This window comes from Arachis ipaensis, chromosome B10 (assembly GCF_059453495.1).
Source record: "Arachis ipaensis isolate K30076 ecotype BB chromosome B10, ASM5945349v1, whole genome shotgun sequence".
NCBI lineage: Eukaryota > Viridiplantae > Streptophyta > Magnoliopsida > Fabales > Fabaceae > Arachis > Arachis ipaensis.
The window spans coordinates 5,743,968-5,761,334 of record NC_142435.1 but is presented as its reverse complement, the minus strand read 5'-3'; the positions used below and the strand labels follow the sequence as shown (position 1 = coordinate 5,761,334).

The 17,367-nt window shown below is 29.5% G+C and overlaps 2 protein-coding genes across 2 annotated transcripts; both read left to right on the top strand.

Moving 5' to 3' along the window:
* Positions 1-1,336: 1,336 nt before the first annotated feature.
* On the top strand, positions 1,337-4,392 carry LOC107621944 (cation/H(+) antiporter 15-like). Its single transcript, XM_016323903.3, has 3 exons — positions 1,337-1,725; positions 1,808-2,818; positions 2,916-4,392. The coding sequence occupies exons 1-3, from the start codon at positions 1,477-1,479 to the stop codon at positions 4,206-4,208; spliced, it is 2,553 nt and encodes an 850-aa protein (XP_016179389.1). The 5' UTR covers positions 1,337-1,476; the 3' UTR covers positions 4,209-4,392.
* A 1,309-nt stretch (positions 4,393-5,701) lies between these two features.
* On the top strand, positions 5,702-10,672 carry LOC148579018 (equilibrative nucleotide transporter 3-like). Its single transcript, XM_088504281.1, has 11 exons — positions 5,702-5,839; positions 6,709-6,952; positions 7,853-7,904; positions 8,007-8,111; positions 8,491-8,646; positions 8,759-8,902; positions 9,062-9,167; positions 9,372-9,547; positions 9,635-9,795; positions 9,961-10,219; positions 10,434-10,672. The coding sequence occupies exons 2-11, from the start codon at positions 6,933-6,935 to the stop codon at positions 10,542-10,544; spliced, it is 1,290 nt and encodes a 429-aa protein (XP_088360407.1). The 5' UTR covers positions 5,702-5,839; positions 6,709-6,932; the 3' UTR covers positions 10,545-10,672.
* The last annotated feature ends 6,695 nt before the right edge of the window (positions 10,673-17,367 follow it).

The window sequence follows — 17,367 nt, the reverse complement described above, 5'->3', positions numbered from 1 at the left end:
GCGAGATATGATGGAAATTGGGAGAGAACAGTGTCGTTTTCGAACAGAGGAGATCAGGGACTATTTTGTCCCCTGTTAGAGTTGTTAGGGACTATTTTGTCCTCCGTTAGAATTAACAGAGTAAAGGACCTAAGTGACTGACGGAGTTAATTGTTAAGAACCAATCGAGTAATTAATTTTAGTTGAAAACTAAAATGTCCAATTTAAAATTCTTTGAGAACCAAAATAGGTATATACTCTTATTTTAAGCATAAAAAATTTTAAGACTAAATTAGACTTGTGTCTCACCTATATATCAATATGTTTATAAGTAGCGAAGGACTAGTCAATGGTGACTACTATACTTAACTCCAGAGTCGTATTAATTAGCAGACCAAAATATATAACAATAATATTTATTATTATATATGCGAATTAAGCATAAAATTAAAATAATATAGTTTCAACTTTCAACTAGGTAGACTTAGGCTCAGCTTGGATAAATAGTTTAATTAAGTTTTTTTTAAAAAAATAGCTTAAATAATAAATGACTATATTAAAAATAGTTTATAAATAAATTATTTTGTATTTAGATTTTTAGTTCTAAAAATACTTATTTTATAAAAATGTGATAAAAAATTATAATATTATGAAAAAATTTATTTTTTTTAACTTTTCTATAATCCTTCTTAAAAAATCGCAATTTAATTTTAAAAATTACACCAAACATTAATACTACTATTTTTTATAAGTCAAAATTACGTTTGAAATTTTCGAAAGGAGCCCCTTTTCAAAATGAGTACCATTTTCAGGATTTGGTACAAGAGAAACGAGTACAAAATTATGACAGAATAATTTTAGCTAATCAAATTCTCTAATAAATCAACCATGCTATTATTTTTATAAAAAATAAGTTATTAAATTAATTATTTATATATAAAATATATATTAAAATTATAAAATAACATACATATTTATATATAGATAATTTTTTTATATACAAATATATAATAATTAATTTTTGTATCGTTGATAATTTAGGATAAAAATTTATATGCGCTTGTTTTTATACAGAAGTAATAATTGAGAAGTCGTTAAATAATAATTTTCACACACGTTAAGTTCTTATTATAAGTTACACGTGAAATATGAATATACTTTGACGGAGGCGATAACGGATTACGGATTTGATGGAATAAAAAAGTAAACTGATAAGTGATAACGATAACGATAATAAGGATCGAGTTAGTCAACGTTGGGTTTAACGAAAATAGAAAGAAAAAGAATTGAGGTGTCTTTCTCATCTTCATTACGTATTAGCAGCAAATCTTCATTGAAATTAATTCCCAGACAGAAACCCAGGCAATAATTAAACCTCCGATCCATAGTCCTAATTAAAATGTATCTCCACCTCCTTCATACCTAACAAAAGGAGGTAGGAGAAGCTTAACATACAATTCTTTAGTGGATTGGATCGGATAGCAAAATTAAGAAAAGATGGATAGCGCGGGTGCACCAGCGCCGGCGCCGGCACCGGCAGCGGCGTTTAACGAATCGGACAAATCAATGATTTGCTACATACCAACGATGACAACAACAAATGGTGTATGGCAGCAGGGTCTTAACCCTTTACGTTACGCCCTCCCTCTCTTCGTCGTCCAGTTAACCTTAGTTGTTCTTGCCACACGTCTCTTCTATTTCATCCTCAGACCCTTTCACCAACCCCGCGTCATCGCCGAGGTTTTGGTACGCATATAGATCCATATTATTCTCCTTAATTAATTAATTAATTAATTCAATTACGAACGAATTGCATGCATGCATGCAGGGTGGATTGTTGTTAGGGCCATCGGTGCTAGGTCAAATCGACGGTTTTGGGACTAGGGTTTTCCCTTTGAGAAGTATGTTGATGCTTGAGACAATGGCCAACATTGGCCTCATATACTTCATGTTCCTCATAGGGTTAGAGATGGACATGGATGTGATGAAGCGCACGGGCAAGAAGGCGGTTTCTATAGCCATTGCCGGCATGATTTTGCCCTTCGTGGTGGGTTTCACTCTCTCTCACATCGTGGAACACATCCACACGAGCATGGAATCGGATACTACCCGTATCAGCTATATCATATACCTTGGTGTTGTGCTATCTGTGACTGCATTCCCTGTGCTTGTTAGAATGCTGGCTGATCTTAAGCTTGTTAACACGGAGCTTGGCAAGCTTGCAATCTCAACTTCTTTGATTAATGACATGTGTGCTTGGGCTTTGTTAGTTGTAGGCATTGCCTTGTCAGAGAGGAAAGCTCGTTATTCTTATGCTTCTCTCTGGGTTCTCTTGTCAAGTCTTGCATTTGTTGTTGTTTGCATTCTTGTTATTAGGCCTCTGGTGTCATGGATGATACATAAAACCCCAGAGGGACAACCCTTCAGTGAAATACAGATATGCATTGTGCTTACTGGTGTTATGATCTCTGCTTTTATCACTGATGCACTTGGGACACATGCTGTGTTTGGTGCATTTGTCTATGGTTTGGTTATTCCAAATGGACCACTTGCTGCTGCTATCATTGAGAAGCTTGAGGACTTTGTTTCAGGCCTTCTGCTACCTCTCTTCTTTGCTATCAGTGGCCTCAAGACTAATCTCACCTTGATCAAGGGAGCCGCTAGATGGGGATTTGTGATCTTGATGGTTCCTCTTACTTGTATTGGCAAGGTTCTTGGTACTCTTGTTGTTTCTCTCCTATTCCAAATACCTGTCAGGGAAGGTGTAATTCTTGGTCTGCTTATGAATACTAAAGGCTTCATTGAAATTATAGTGCTCAACGTTGGCTGGGAACAAAAGGTATATTTATATGATGCATCTTATTAACTTATTATAAATTAATTCATGTATACCCATCATGCATGTTATTGATTCAATTCATTATGTATGTATGTAGGTATTGGGAGATGAAGTATTTTCAATCATGGTTCTTGTAACAATTCTGATGACAGCAATCATTTCACCCACAGTGGCATTGATCCATAAGCCAAGAAAAAGGCACATATCATACAAGAACAGAACAATGCAAAGTACTGGAACAGATGCAGAGCTAAGAATCCTTGTTTGCATTCACGTCCCTAGAAATGTCCCAACCATAATCAACCTCCTCGAAGCAACCCACCCCACAATAAAATCCCCCATTACCGCAAACGTCCTCCACCTGGTTGAACTCACCGGCAGAGCCTCCGCCATGCTGGTTGTCCACAACACCACCGACAAAAAATCAGGCCGCCCCGTTAACAAGACACAAGCACAAACAGAGCAGATCATCACAGCATTCCGTAACTTCGAAGAAAACGTGGACTGCGTCTCGGTTCAGCCACTGACTGTGATCTCCCCGTACCCCACCATGCATGAAGACATTTGCAGCATTGCAGAAGACAAAAGAGTGTCTTTCATTATCATCCCTTTCCACAAACAACAAACGGTTGCCGGAGAGATGGAAGACACCATCCCTGCGTTTAGGCTGGTGAACCACAATCTCATGCAAACCGCTCCCTGCTCCGTTGGGATCCTCGTGGATCGAGGCCTCAACGGATCCACAAGATTAGCCGCCAGGCCCACGTGTCATCAGGTGACCGTCTTGTTCTTCGGAGGACCCGACGACAGAGAAGCTCTTTCCTTTGGGTGGAGAATGTCAAGGCACCCCAGGGTTCGCCTCACCGTCATGCATTTTGTTCCTAGTAAAGATCTTACAGTTAGCAATAACGAAGAAGATGATGCTCAAGGAACCGAGAGAGATAATTATAGCAATAATAATGATAACTTGCTAGATGAAGAGATCATGTACGAGTTAAGGTTGATAGCAGAACATGATGATTCTGTTGAGTACTTAGAAAGAGTTGTAGGGAACGGAGAGGAGACAGTAGGGGCAATAAGGGCAATGAAGAATGTGAATGATTTGTTCATAGTTGGGAGAGGGCAAGGGGCATCACCATTAACAGAAGGGTTGACGGATTGGAGTGAGTGCCCGGAGTTGGGTGCCATAGGGGACTTGTTGGCTTCTTCAGACTTTGAAACATCTGCTTCGGTGCTTGTGGTGCTCCAGTATGTTGGGGAAGGTCCAGAAGGAGAACAAGTCATGGTCACTCAAAAGCCATGGCTTGCAACTCATGATTTCTACCGAAGCTTGATCAACAGACGTATGTCAAGAAGAAGATATGGATCCGAATCACCAGCTATGTATTAATTAATTAAAGCTTTTCATGTATATATATGTATATATATGCCTTTTTGTTTAGCAAGGAGAGAATTTTTGCTGCAATCTTTCTTTAGGGGAGACTTAGGAAATGTATAAGTATAACCACTTTTCAGAATAAGTAATGTGTAATATTATACTTCACATTTATTGATGTATCATGTTTGTATTTGCTCCTGTCACGTTTATAAAATCAACAAATTTGTTGTTCTTTCTAATGGTTTTGAGATTAAATCATGTTATAAAAAAGAGGAATGCTAGGGGCAGCAACTTTTGTAATTTGTAGCCATCAAATAGCCATCAAGATGGTTTTAATGGTGTGAGATTTCATCCAATGGCTCACTTTTCTTTGCTGGTTACATGCTGGTTAGAATTCAACAAAGTTGCTGGCCCTCTAGACTTTTCCTATAAAAAAATGTGGATATTACCATGAAGATTTTACTATTGTCTTCATATGAAGATACTTCTTTTTTATCGTTAGATGATGAAATGTATGGTTTGATTTTAATGTGTTACAAAAGTGTTATTTTTTTTAAAGTATGGCTAAACAAACAAAGTACACTTTTAACACAAAAATCTTTATAAAAATATGTTTTTAGCATCTTCGTTTGAGTAGTTGCCATAAAAAAAACATGTATGTTCAAAGAAACATTTGCAATTTTTTAAACGTAATACTAATAGTCAATTGAATTCAATTTATAATAGAATCAACATAGAACTATAAAGAAATGTACAATATAAATATATTTGAAGATAGTATTATTTAACTTTTAGAAGAACTAGTATATATTTTTATAAATAAAAAATTAGAAAAAGTAAATAACAAGAAATAGATGTCATTTATATTTGATAATGTCATTCTTTTATTACATTATTCTCAATTATTCCTAATGAAAATAAATTTCTTATAACTTTAAAAAAACATAAAAAAATAAAAAAATCATTTAAAAAATTACACACACAAAAAGTGACAATATTAAATTTAAAAGTGATAATATCACTACTCTAAATAATAAGGGAGCTACTCAAATGAAGATGCAAAAAATATCTTTTTATGAAGATGCTTTGTATAAAAGTGTGATTTATTGATTTGGCCACACTTTAAATAAAAATAACACTTTTATAACATATCAAAATCTAACCCTACACTCCATCATCTAAGGGTCAAAAAGAAAAATCATCACATGAAGACAATTATAATATTTTCATGGGAGTACTCACCAAATAATAATTCGTTAGTAACAAGTGATTAACCCTTATATATGACTAAATGATAGCACTTAGCGCATCGTTACTATGAAAATCAACCACTAATTAATTTGCAAGGCGTGAGCTTTTTCATAACAAAAAATGGATTCACCATGTGTGGTTGGAAGAGTAAACTGGAGCTAATTTTGAGAGAGAAGTTAGACTAGAAGAGAAACCAAAGAAAACAAAAAAATCTCCGTCACATTATCGTCACCCTATAGCAAAATCCCTTCTTCATTCGTCCGCACCCTAATCTAACCCTGTTGCCCAATTCGCAGTAGCAGAGACAAATCTATTGAATCATTCTTCCGTTTTGGGGCTTCACAGATGTGCGCACCTTCTTCCTTCCACGCGCCACCACTTCTCCATAAATGGTAATTATTGAATCAATCTCTCTCAAAAGTTTATATTAACAGAATTTTAAATTTTAAATTACGTTAACAAATTAACAGAATTTTAAATTTTAAATTTTTTAATAAATTTCTGAAGTTAGTGAATTCAATAGTAAGCATACATCATTTCCGACTAAATATATTTTTTTCTTTTAAAATAATTTTGTTTTGCTTGATTTATAAATTATTAAGCTCGTTTCTGACGTACGCGTAGTTACCTTTTGATTATAAAGTCTTAAATCATTAGGTCAACATAATCATTATCACTTGAAGAAGACACTTAAGAAACTTGCGAAATATAATTTATTGTATAGTTTGACAACTGTTTAGATTTAGGGTTTGTTTAGGGGTGACTTTCGAAAAAGATCTTTTTTTTTTAATAATATTTTTTTAAAAAAAAATTTATAAAAATAAAAGTAATTTTATGTTTAGATATTTCATGTAAAAATAATTTTTTTTATTAATTATTGGATAAAATAAGATAAAAATATTTTTTTATTTATTTATTGCATAAAAAATATTTTAAAAAAATATATAAATTATAATTTTTTTTAAAAAAATATTTTTTTTTATTTTTTTTAGTATTTTTATTTTTATTATTAAAAATTTGTTAAATACATTTAAAAAAATAAAAAAGAGATATTTTTATTAAATTTTTTTTTATCAATTTAATGGTTTTCAACAAACACTTAACCTAATAATAAATTAAAAACAGTATTTTATTTTCAATTCAATATAGTTTTTTTTTTGTCGTATGCGCTGTATACAGTATTCCAAGTCAACATCGTTCTTACGTTTTATTATTTATTATGATAATATAATAATGATTACATATCAACTTTGAAATAAAGGAAAATTTGATTCAAGGATATTCCAATTTTGCTTCAAGGACAAAGTTGGGGATAACGAAGATGATGATTGGGACACAAAACAGATCCGACACAAAACAGATCCCTTCTTAAGGATGCAGTGGCACTATGACACCAACATCATCATCAGATCAGTAAGATTTTCTAAATAATCTGAGTCTATCTGATACCTAAGCACCAAATGGTGTTTGCCTCCTACATCTACTATGACAGCAAATACTAGTAGGTACGTATGTACATGAAGTTATTTTGTACTCTTTCATCTGCATTGTACCATGCTTATTAAGTATAGTAGTAACTAAGTCATTCATATGAAATAGACAAGGTAAATAGAAAAAGTGTTGGATCAATAAAGCTGCATATTTTTATGATTAGGATCTTGAATCATGGATTTTTTTTGTGTTTTGATTGTGCTGGCTTAGCCCATGTATGTACGTACTCTATCTTTCTTCAGGGAGCTTCTTGTGGCAGTTTCATGTTATGAACAACTTTTTACATAGAAGAGAACACTAATTTTGACATCTTGGGATAATTAAAAATTATTTTTTGTGGATTCCAAAGTATTGAAATGAATTTGCTACAAATTAATGGACCTCATACTCAACTCTTGAGAGAGTAAGTGCTGCATTTATGTCCTCTAAAAGAAAAAAAGATTCAAATTTGGGACTTCAATGTTAAACTTCCACGGTATTTGTGCTGGTATATCGAGATATATTGTATGCACCAACTAGAGTCAAGAAATAATTGAAAAAGAAAGCAAAAATAATGATAAAACCAAGATTACAGAGGAGAGAAATAGATACAAGGTGGCTGTGTCTATTCTTCGTCCACCGCTTCAAAAATAAGCATTTTTATCTTCTTTTTCACTGCATTATATTAGTGGCAGTAAAATCTGGATCTATGATCTCATGCAGACTATTCAAAAGCCTCATTACTAACCGATTCGTGCCAAAATATTTAAGTTGCATTGTTGGTTTTGTACTTTAGTCTAATATTTCTCAAATTTTTATCGCCGAATACTATTCAAGTACTTAATCAAAATATACTCATGCAAGGGAGTCAAATTTCTAAGCAATAATAGTATCGTTGCTTAATATTGATAATGCTTGATGGATTCTTTTTGAAGTGGAACGGCCATGGTTACCAGTGATGAAAATGAAGAACCAAGAAGGCTTGAAGTAAGTGCCTTGTCTTATTTTCAAATTACTAGCATGCATAATATTTCTCAAAAACAAAGTTTGTTGTCATATCTTAAAGTTTTGAATTGATTGATACAACAGGGGAAACAAAAAGCGATGGCAGTTTGCTTCATTCTTGGACTTGGGTCCCTAGTCTCTTGGAACAGCATGCTGACAATAGGAGATTATTATTACAGTGTCTTCCCTGTAAGTAACTGATGGTCTTTCGATTTCTCACTCTGACTTTATAAAGTTCCTGTGTAAGAATAAATAAATGGTTCTCCTACAAAGAAGGGGCAAGGATGAAAGATCTTCTGGTGATTGAGCAAATATTCCTGAAGTATGTATTGAGTGAAGTTACAATAGTTATAGTTGAGAGGAAGAAGCCAAAATTTTGGTGCAATGACTAAGTAAACCCTGTCTGAAAAATGCAGCTAAATGATGCAATAGGCTAGTGATTTCCTGTGCAAACTCATGATTTATCACTTTTCATTATATGTGTACTTGAAATTGTCTGTGACAATTTGTCTACTAAAAGGTTTGGGGAAATTAGTTTTTCTAACTGAAGTATTCTTTTGAACTGAAGAAATATCATCCTGCAAGGGTACTTACCTTGGTTTATCAACCATTTGCAATTGGAACACTGCTCATAATGTCATACTACGAGTCAAGGATCAATACTAGATTGCGGAATTTGGCTGGATTCATACTTTTCTTTGCAAGTACTTTTGCTGTGCTTATTGTAAGTACGCCATTTCAAATTCCTTGAATTGTAATTTCTGATGTTGGTAATTCATATGCGAGATGTGATATATATTCCTTGGCTCACTTGGATTAAAAAAAACTTTTGACAGTTGGATCTAGCAACATCCGGGAAAGGTGGAATTGGACCCTATATTGGTATATGTTTGCTAGCTGCTTGTTTTGGAATAGCAGATGCTCATGTTGAAGGTGGCATGGTAGGAGACCTGTGTTTTATGTGCCCAGAGTTTATCCAGGTTGGTCCTGTATTTGATTTCTTGAATGCTTTTCAGCATTGTCCTTAATGCTCCTTTTAAAAAATGTCTGTGTGTATGTATATATCCATTGGGGACCTACAGTTGCTGGTTTGGGCCTTCTATCACTTTTTACTGAATATCATTTAAACATTTTTGCAGTCCTACTTTGCTGGTTTGGCTGCATCTGGGGCTCTAACTTCTATTCTAAGAATACTGACCAAGTTAGCATTTGAGAAATCTCATAATGGACTTCGCAAGGGAGCTAGTATGTTATTCTTATTTTACAAAGATCATACATATTGGTTTCTTGTAATTGATTAATTGTTTCCCCTTGATCATGTAAGAATATTATGTTTTGTTCTAGTATGTATCAATTATCAGTTAGTATTGCAGTCCATGTTGCTCTAGAAAAACTTTTGTTTTGTCTTGTTTTTCAAAATTAAAAGGATTGGTTTCTTATGTCTTGCAGTCCTGTTCCTTGCGATCTCCACATTCATCGAGTTTCTGTGTATATTCCTCTACGCAATCTACTTCACCAAATTGCCCATAGTGAAACATTACCGTGCAAAGGCAGCCTCAGAAGGATCAAAAACTGTTTCAGCTGACCTTGCTGCTGCTGGTATTCAAACAATGCCAAACGATCAAGTAACATAATTTTTTCAACATGATCATTCATTATTCTCTAGGAAATAATGCTATTATGTTTCTCTAACGGTTTTATCACTTCTGTAGGAATCACAAGATATCAAAGAACAAATGCGATTGGGAAACAAACAATTATTGCTTGAGAACCTTGATTATGCAGCTGATTTATTTCTTATATACGTACTAACACTGTCAATCTTCCCGGGATTCCTGTATGAAGATACTGGATCACACAAATTAGGAGCATGGTAATTGCCCATTTAAGCCTAGTGTTCTGCTAATCCAGTTGCTTTTTCTAGTTGGCATTAAATTACAGTTGCTTTTTTGTGTCTTACTGTTTTATCACATGGACTAACCAATGAAATTGATAGGTAGAAGAGTTCACAATTTAATTTTGTTCGTGATCTTTGTAGGTATGCAATTGTTTTGATTGCAATGTATAATGTGATGGATCTGATATCAAGATACATACCCCTTGTAAAATGCCTCAAGTTGGAATCCAGAAAGGGCCTGCTAATAGCAGTTCTTTCGAGATTCTTGCTGATCCCAGCATTCTACTTTACAGCAAAATATGGTGACCAGGGATGGATGATCCTACTCACCTCATTCTTGGGACTCACCAATGGCTATCTCACGGTGTGTGTTCTTACAGTAGCACCAAAAGGTTACAAGGCAAGTATATGCAACACATTATTATTCATAATATTCTGATGTTGCATAGTAGCATTAACTTTCTTTTATTTCTTGTAACTCTGAATATAAAAAATTTGATTACACTGCTTTACCAACTCTACACTCTTTCACTTTATAACGTAACAATGTTATAACAAAAATATGTGGAGGTTTAGAGTAGTGTTCTGAACTTGTGAGAGTTTGTGTTTTGCAGGGTCCTGAACAGAATGCATTGGGTAATTTGCTTGTGCTGTTTCTCTTAACCGGCATATTTGCTGGGGTTTGTCTTGATTGGTTGTGGATCATAGGTAAAGGTTCATTCTAGTTTCTAATGCTCCACCAACTATACCTCTATATTTAGTTGTATTTTTATATTCCTCACTCAGGTTCTCTGATCTTGTAAGTTTGGAATCATCATAATTTGTGTTAATATATACGTTAGACTTTGTTTAATCATATGTTTATTCACGTGATTACCGATTTCGTACACGTTACTAAATAGATGAGGAAAGAATAATGCAGAAGAAATTAATTTTGTCAGCAACATCTAGTTGACTAGTTGTGTTACCCTATAAATTTAATTATTTAAAATTCATTTGTCTTTATATAAACCAACACTTGACAGATCAAAACAGACAATTTTTTAAGGGTTGAAAACCCAGCCAAGCTCTACAATTGTGATTGATATTTAATACAACACAACTCAAAAAGCACATATATTCATTATTGCGGCTACCTCGCTCAAACTTGACTAAGTGTACTATAATTGATTAGTTTTTTCTTTCTTTTTGGTGATTGATAGTTAGATTTTTAGAAATCGATATTATCGGCACTTCGCAATATGATCTATTTTTCTGTTTAGGGATGACAACACCACCTGAATCCGCCTACCCGTCCCGCACCGGGGCGGGATTTTCGCGGCGCGAGACAGGTTGAGTTTAGGTCATACCCGCCCGATATATATAATATATATAATTTTAATATATAATGTGTAATATATGTAAAATAATTAGTAAAATGATTGATAACATTGTATCATATTTAAAATTTTACTTTAATTTATGTTATGTATGTGATGATAGTTATATAAATTTTGAAATTTTATTTTATTTATTAAATTTTAATAATTATGGGACAAGTAGGGACAGGGCGGATTAGGGTTTAATTTTTTACTACCCGCAGGTAGGAGCGGAGCAAGTTCTATGCGAGTTATTGTAGGGTAGGGCGGGATTGGGTAGAGCAAAAACTCTTCCCTACCCGCCCCATTGCCACCCCTATTTCTGTTTCATTTTCATTTTGATACACTCAGATCTTTCTACTGAATAAACTGTAAGATGTTCTTTATATAGTTGTTTTTCCTTCATTATATTTGGTGAGCTCAATCCTCTTTCCATGAAATAACAGGCAACTTTATTTATAATAATCTATATTAGGTTTACCCTCTTAAAATATTTATACTATATGTTAAAGTTTAGTATATCGATAGATGTGTGTATGTGAAAGAGAAAGATCATCAGTTTGTTTTTCATTGTGGAGAGCTTAAACGTAATTATGGGGCATCCATATGATACTATCGTACAGTAAAATTATGATTGATTCAATTGGCAATCCAAACTTACATATGTTGCGCCCCGGATTATCCCAAAAATATGACCAATGGATGGTTAAACTCTCCAAAACGCTTTATATAATACTATAGCGATAATAAATAAATATGATCATTTTTTCTACTGTAATTTTTTTATATTTCGTGAGTCATATTAGGTTCGTCCTTAAACACTCTTTCTTAAGTATGGAGTGCTATATACCTTATTAATTTATAAATCTAAATTCTTTATTTATTGTATTTTATTTGAATGGTCTAAATTAAAAAAAATAACCTGTTAATCAGGTTAACAATTTTTTTTTTATAAATTTTAAATTTTTTTTTATAAATTTTAGATATTAGACTAAAATCTAAAACAAAAAAATAGTATATAAATATTAAAATTTAAAAGTAACACGTTTGTATAAAAAAAAATAATTGAACTTTAAAATTAAAATAAATAATACATAAAAAATAAATTAAAAATTCATCCACCAAACCCAGAAAAAAATATATTAGAATCTTAGAAAAAATAATATTAAATATATATTATGTATATAATATTAAAATTTATAGTATATTTTATTTTGTGTGAAACAAAATTATAATACTAAATATGAACACAATAATAAAAGATTTTGTGTTATATAAATTTAATTAAAAAAATATATATACTCACGTAAAAAAGCAAGTAATATATAACAATTTTATTTTGTGTGAAACAAAATTATAATATTAAATATGAACACAATAATAAAAGATTTTGTATTATATAAACACAATGATAAAAGATTTTATATTATATAAATTTAATTAAAAAAATATATATACTCACGTAAAAATTAAACAAACATATAATAATTGTATTTTGTATGAAAAAAAATTATAATATTAAATATAAACACAATGATACGAGATTCTGTATTGTATAATTTAATTTAAAATATATATATATATATATACTCACGTAAAAAACAATTAAACATAAAATAATTTTATTTTGTGTGAAATTAATTATAATATTAAATATAAATACAATGATAAAAGATTATAATTTAATTAAAAAAAGCATATATACTTGGTAAAAAGCAAACAATAATAATAATAATAATAATAATAATAATCTCATTAATTATTTATCCAAAACTAAATATAGCTTCTCAAATATAAATGAAATTATTAGAATACGTTTGGATGAAGCATGATAGACTAATACTGAGAGAGAAATTGAAAGATAAAAATTGAAAGACGACAATGACTACATAATTTTCTGTATTATATTTAGTGTAAAGTGTATAAGATTGAGTTATATCTCAATATCTTTTTTATTTAAGATACATATAAAGGCCGAAACAAACAAAAATAGTTAAATATATTTTTTTTCTAAAGGGATATTTTAATATTTCAAAATTATAATATAAAATTTTAAACATAATTAAACAACTTTAATTGTAAAAGAGCATTTTATTATTTTCAAGATTAATCCTAAAAAGCTATTTTAATATCTTAAAAATTAAACATAAGAGTATTTTAATGTTTTTAATATTATTTTAAATTTTTAATTCCTAATACAATTAAATAATATGAATTGGTTCTTTTAAAATTACTTTAGTATTGTGTTCTTATAAAAATTAATTACAAGGGTATTTTAGGTTTTATTTAAAGTTTAAATTTATAATTTTTAATATAATTAAAAAATATTCATTTTCAAATAGTATTTTAATCTTTATTCTAAAAGGATATTTTAATTTTTTTAAGATTAATTTTATTGTAATATTAAATTAATATTTTTAATTTTTAATGCACTCAAAGAATTTTAAATAATCCTATAAGTGTAATTTAGTATTTTAAAATTAATGTGTAAAATATATTTTAGTATTTTAAAGAGCAAATAGTCAAATTAATTCGTAAAAGATCACTCGTTTTTTAATTTGATTTTTGAAAGATTTTTTTAATTAAATTCGTTCTTTAAAGATTTTAAATTAATCATGTTAGTCATTCTATCACTTTCATTGTTATCGGTGTCAGAATTTGTTGATGTAGTACGTTAAATAACATAACAACACACACCTAGTAGTTTTAATCGACTATTACCATTATTAGTTAATGAAATTAGATCAAATGAACCCCAAATTGAGGAATTCTAATACTTCAAGGTAGCGTTTGTTTTGAGGTATTGAGACAGAGACTGGGAGACTGAGACTCAGTATCTTGTTTGTTAGTTCAGAGACTGGTACTAAAATTTCTGTCTCTATCCCTAAAATTTCAGTATTTCAGTACCTCCAAAAAGTAGGGACACAGGGGACTAAAATTTTTAGAGATGGAGACTGAAACTTTAATAACATTTTATATCTAAAATATCCTCATTTCAATTAATTAATTTCAATTTTACCCTTTATACAAATTAAATTAGAGTTTCATTCTTGTTTCAATTTCTGTCTCCCACTTTGCACCAAACAGAATACTGAGATTTATTTCAATCTCTGTCTCTTAGTCTCTGTCTTTCAGTCTCAGTCTTTCTGTCTCTGTCTCTTCACCAAACGCTACCCAAGTTCTCCCCTCAATTAAACTTTGATTTGATCAAATTTCATAAATTTATAATGTTAATAGTCAATTAAAACTCTTAGCGTTTGGTGGAGAGACAGAGACTGAAAGACTGAGACTGAGAGACAGAAACTAAGAGACAGAGACTGAAATAAATCTCAGTATTTTATTTGGTGCAAAGTGAGAGACAGAAATTGAAACAAAAATGAAACTCTAATTTAAAACACAAAAATTTAATTTTGAAAACTGGACAAAACAAGATACTGAGAACCAGACAGAAAGGACAGAAACACATAAATTAGTGTTCTTATATTTTATTTGGTGATAAACTAGAACAAATTATGAAAGTCTAATTTATTATCAATTTTTTCATTCAAAAAAATTAGGAAAAAAGATATAATAATAAGAGTTATAATTATTAAAAATTAACAAGAATAATGAAAGAAAAAATAAAAAAAAATAAGTTGTGTCTCTTATCAGTGTCTTTGTATCTTTTCTGATTGGATGAATACAAAATACACTAATTCAGTGTCTCTTAATACAATGTCTCTGTTCATGTCTCATCTGTCAAACACGATTTTGTGTCTCCGTGTTTCTGTCTCAATGTCTCGTGGCTGTAAACAAACGCACCTTTAGGTGTGTGTTGTGGTGATACTTAACGTGTCACATTAGCAAATTTTGACCCATCAACAAAGAAAGTGACGAAATGACTACTATGAATAATTTAAAATCTTTAAAGAACGAGTCTGATTAATAAAAAATTTTTGAAGACCAATTTAAAAAACAAGTAATCTTTTAAGGACTAATTTTACTATTTACTTATACTTTAAATATGAATTATAAGGACATTTTTTGTTTTTAAACTAATACTACAAGGATCTTTTAGTCTCTTAAAATAGAATCTACTAAAAAAGACTTTAAATTTTTCTTAAAGTTTAACTTTGTTTGAGTTATAAAGAAGGTATTTTGATTTTTTTAAATGAACTAAAAGTGTAATTAAGGTTTTTTTTTAATTAAATTTGAACTTTTAATTTCTAATACAATCAAACAAGATGAATTAATTTTTTAATTTAGTGAATATTTTAGTCTTTTTACAATTAAATTCAAATTTTAATTTATAATATAATAAAAAAATTTAAACATAAAAGAACATTTTAGTCCGTTTAATATTAATCCTAGAATATTAACTTTTAATAATATTAAAAAAAGTCTTTCATCCTTTTGAAAAATTAAAGTATGATTATGCCTAAAGATTTAAATAATATGCTATTTTCACATGTTACACATGTGCCTGATTGTTTTTCATCACAATTGTATTTTTAATTGAGACAAATTTATTAACGTTTGATTATTTTCATCACGACCTTAAAATTGTTGGTGATATTTTTATTATTTTTGTTGGCACTTAGATTCTTGAAAATATTTTTAGTAATTTATTTTTATTTTTCTATTTTTTGGTGACATAGCTTACTTTTATTTATTTTATATATTTTACATGTTAAAGAATTTAAAATATTTTATTTTTATAATTTATTTTTAATTATTAATATTAAATTTATAATTTTAAAACTAAAAATATAAAATTAATTTTTTAAATTCAATAAAAAAATGATAAAACAAACACCGTAGTATCTGTTGAGCAATTAGTAAAAAGATAAAATTAAGTGTGTTACATATCTAATTAATCTGTTTTAAATAAGAGTTAATAGAAAAATTAGTACTGATTTTTTTTCACACAATATATTTGTTTCTCAAAATCGTTTTTCACAAGATCTATATTTTAAATATTTTATGTATTTATATTTCATATATTCATATGTATGATAAGGTAGGTTATGTTAAATAATTTATATTGTATGACTCCAATTTCTATATGTATAAATATGTATATATATGTCATATTTTATTACTGACCAAATTTGAACCAAATAAAAAATAAAGTTAAATATTTATGTTAACTTTTATCATATGTCGATAATATTTTAATAGTTATTTCAAAAGAAAAAGAAGTTTAATAAAAAAATTTATATAAAAAAATATTGATATAATATTTTAATAACAATTTTTTTATTGAAATAAATTACTTTATTATATTTAAATATATTATTTAGAATATTTATATTATTTTAAATAATATATACTATTTAAAAGAACATTTAAAATTTATTATTTTATATTAATAATCTTATTAAGAATATATTATTAATTTTTTTTAAATAATATTTTTTTTGATTCATCAATAATATGGCAACAAAAATATTTTACATAGCTGGCTCTACTAAATAAATATTATATTCATTTATTTTTATATTGCATACAAAATAAATAACTAATGTTTAAAAAAGTTAATTACATAATTTTATGTTAGTAAATTATAATAAGTGAATAAAATGCAATATTGCATATATTTTTTTTCATACCACAAGAAAAGTACTTTTAATTATATATTAAATAGAATAATTATTTATTAGACTCATTCTTATATAAATAAAATTTTTCTTAGTTTTATATTTATAATATTATATACCAATTAACTTCAAATTTTAATTACATTTTGAATAACGAATTTATTGTAAGTTTGTAACTGCTATGTATTATGTGCTTTGACTGCGCCGCTCTTCACGTAATTGCCGTTCTTGGGTAGGTTTAATGGAGTCGGTTAGCCATCAGCATAACAATCATGGAAATAGGGATCCTTCTTCAAAATCGCTTTTGGATTTAGAGTTAACCAGGACAGACGTCTCCCTCTTCTGTAGCAGAGATTTCTCGAACTTGAAAAAGTATTATTAACAGAATTACAGAATAATGGAGGAGTTCAGCTCATTATGATAAAAAAAAAAAAAAAGAAAATAATAACAATAATAAATAAATTTAAAGAGTGTTGTATTCTCTACTTTATCTAGAGTGCACTAGGCACTAGTTTTTTCCGTCATATTACAACAAAAAAATATTAAAATTTTATTCAAATAAATAATCGACTTCCACATATCTAACACTTATTTAGATAGAAAAAAGATAG

Bases quoted from the DNA above. Each gene is read 5' to 3' on its own strand.
- LOC148579018 (XM_088504281.1), top strand. From the start codon at position 6,933: ATGACAGCAAATACTAGTAG. The intron at 6,953-7,852 runs GTACGTATGTAC...TTCTTTTTGAAG, and splicing joins ATGACAGCAAATACTAGTAG to TGGAACGGCCATGGTTACCA. The intron at 9,168-9,371 runs GTATGTTATTCT...TATGTCTTGCAG, and splicing joins TGGACTTCGCAAGGGAGCTA to TCCTGTTCCTTGCGATCTCC.
- LOC107621944 (XM_016323903.3), top strand. From the start codon at position 1,477: ATGGATAGCGCGGGTGCACCAGCGCCGGCGCCGGCACCGGCAGCGGCG. The intron at 1,726-1,807 runs GTACGCATATAG...GCATGCATGCAG, and splicing joins GCGTCATCGCCGAGGTTTTG to GGTGGATTGTTGTTAGGGCC. The intron at 2,819-2,915 runs GTATATTTATAT...GTATGTATGTAG, and splicing joins ACGTTGGCTGGGAACAAAAG to GTATTGGGAGATGAAGTATT.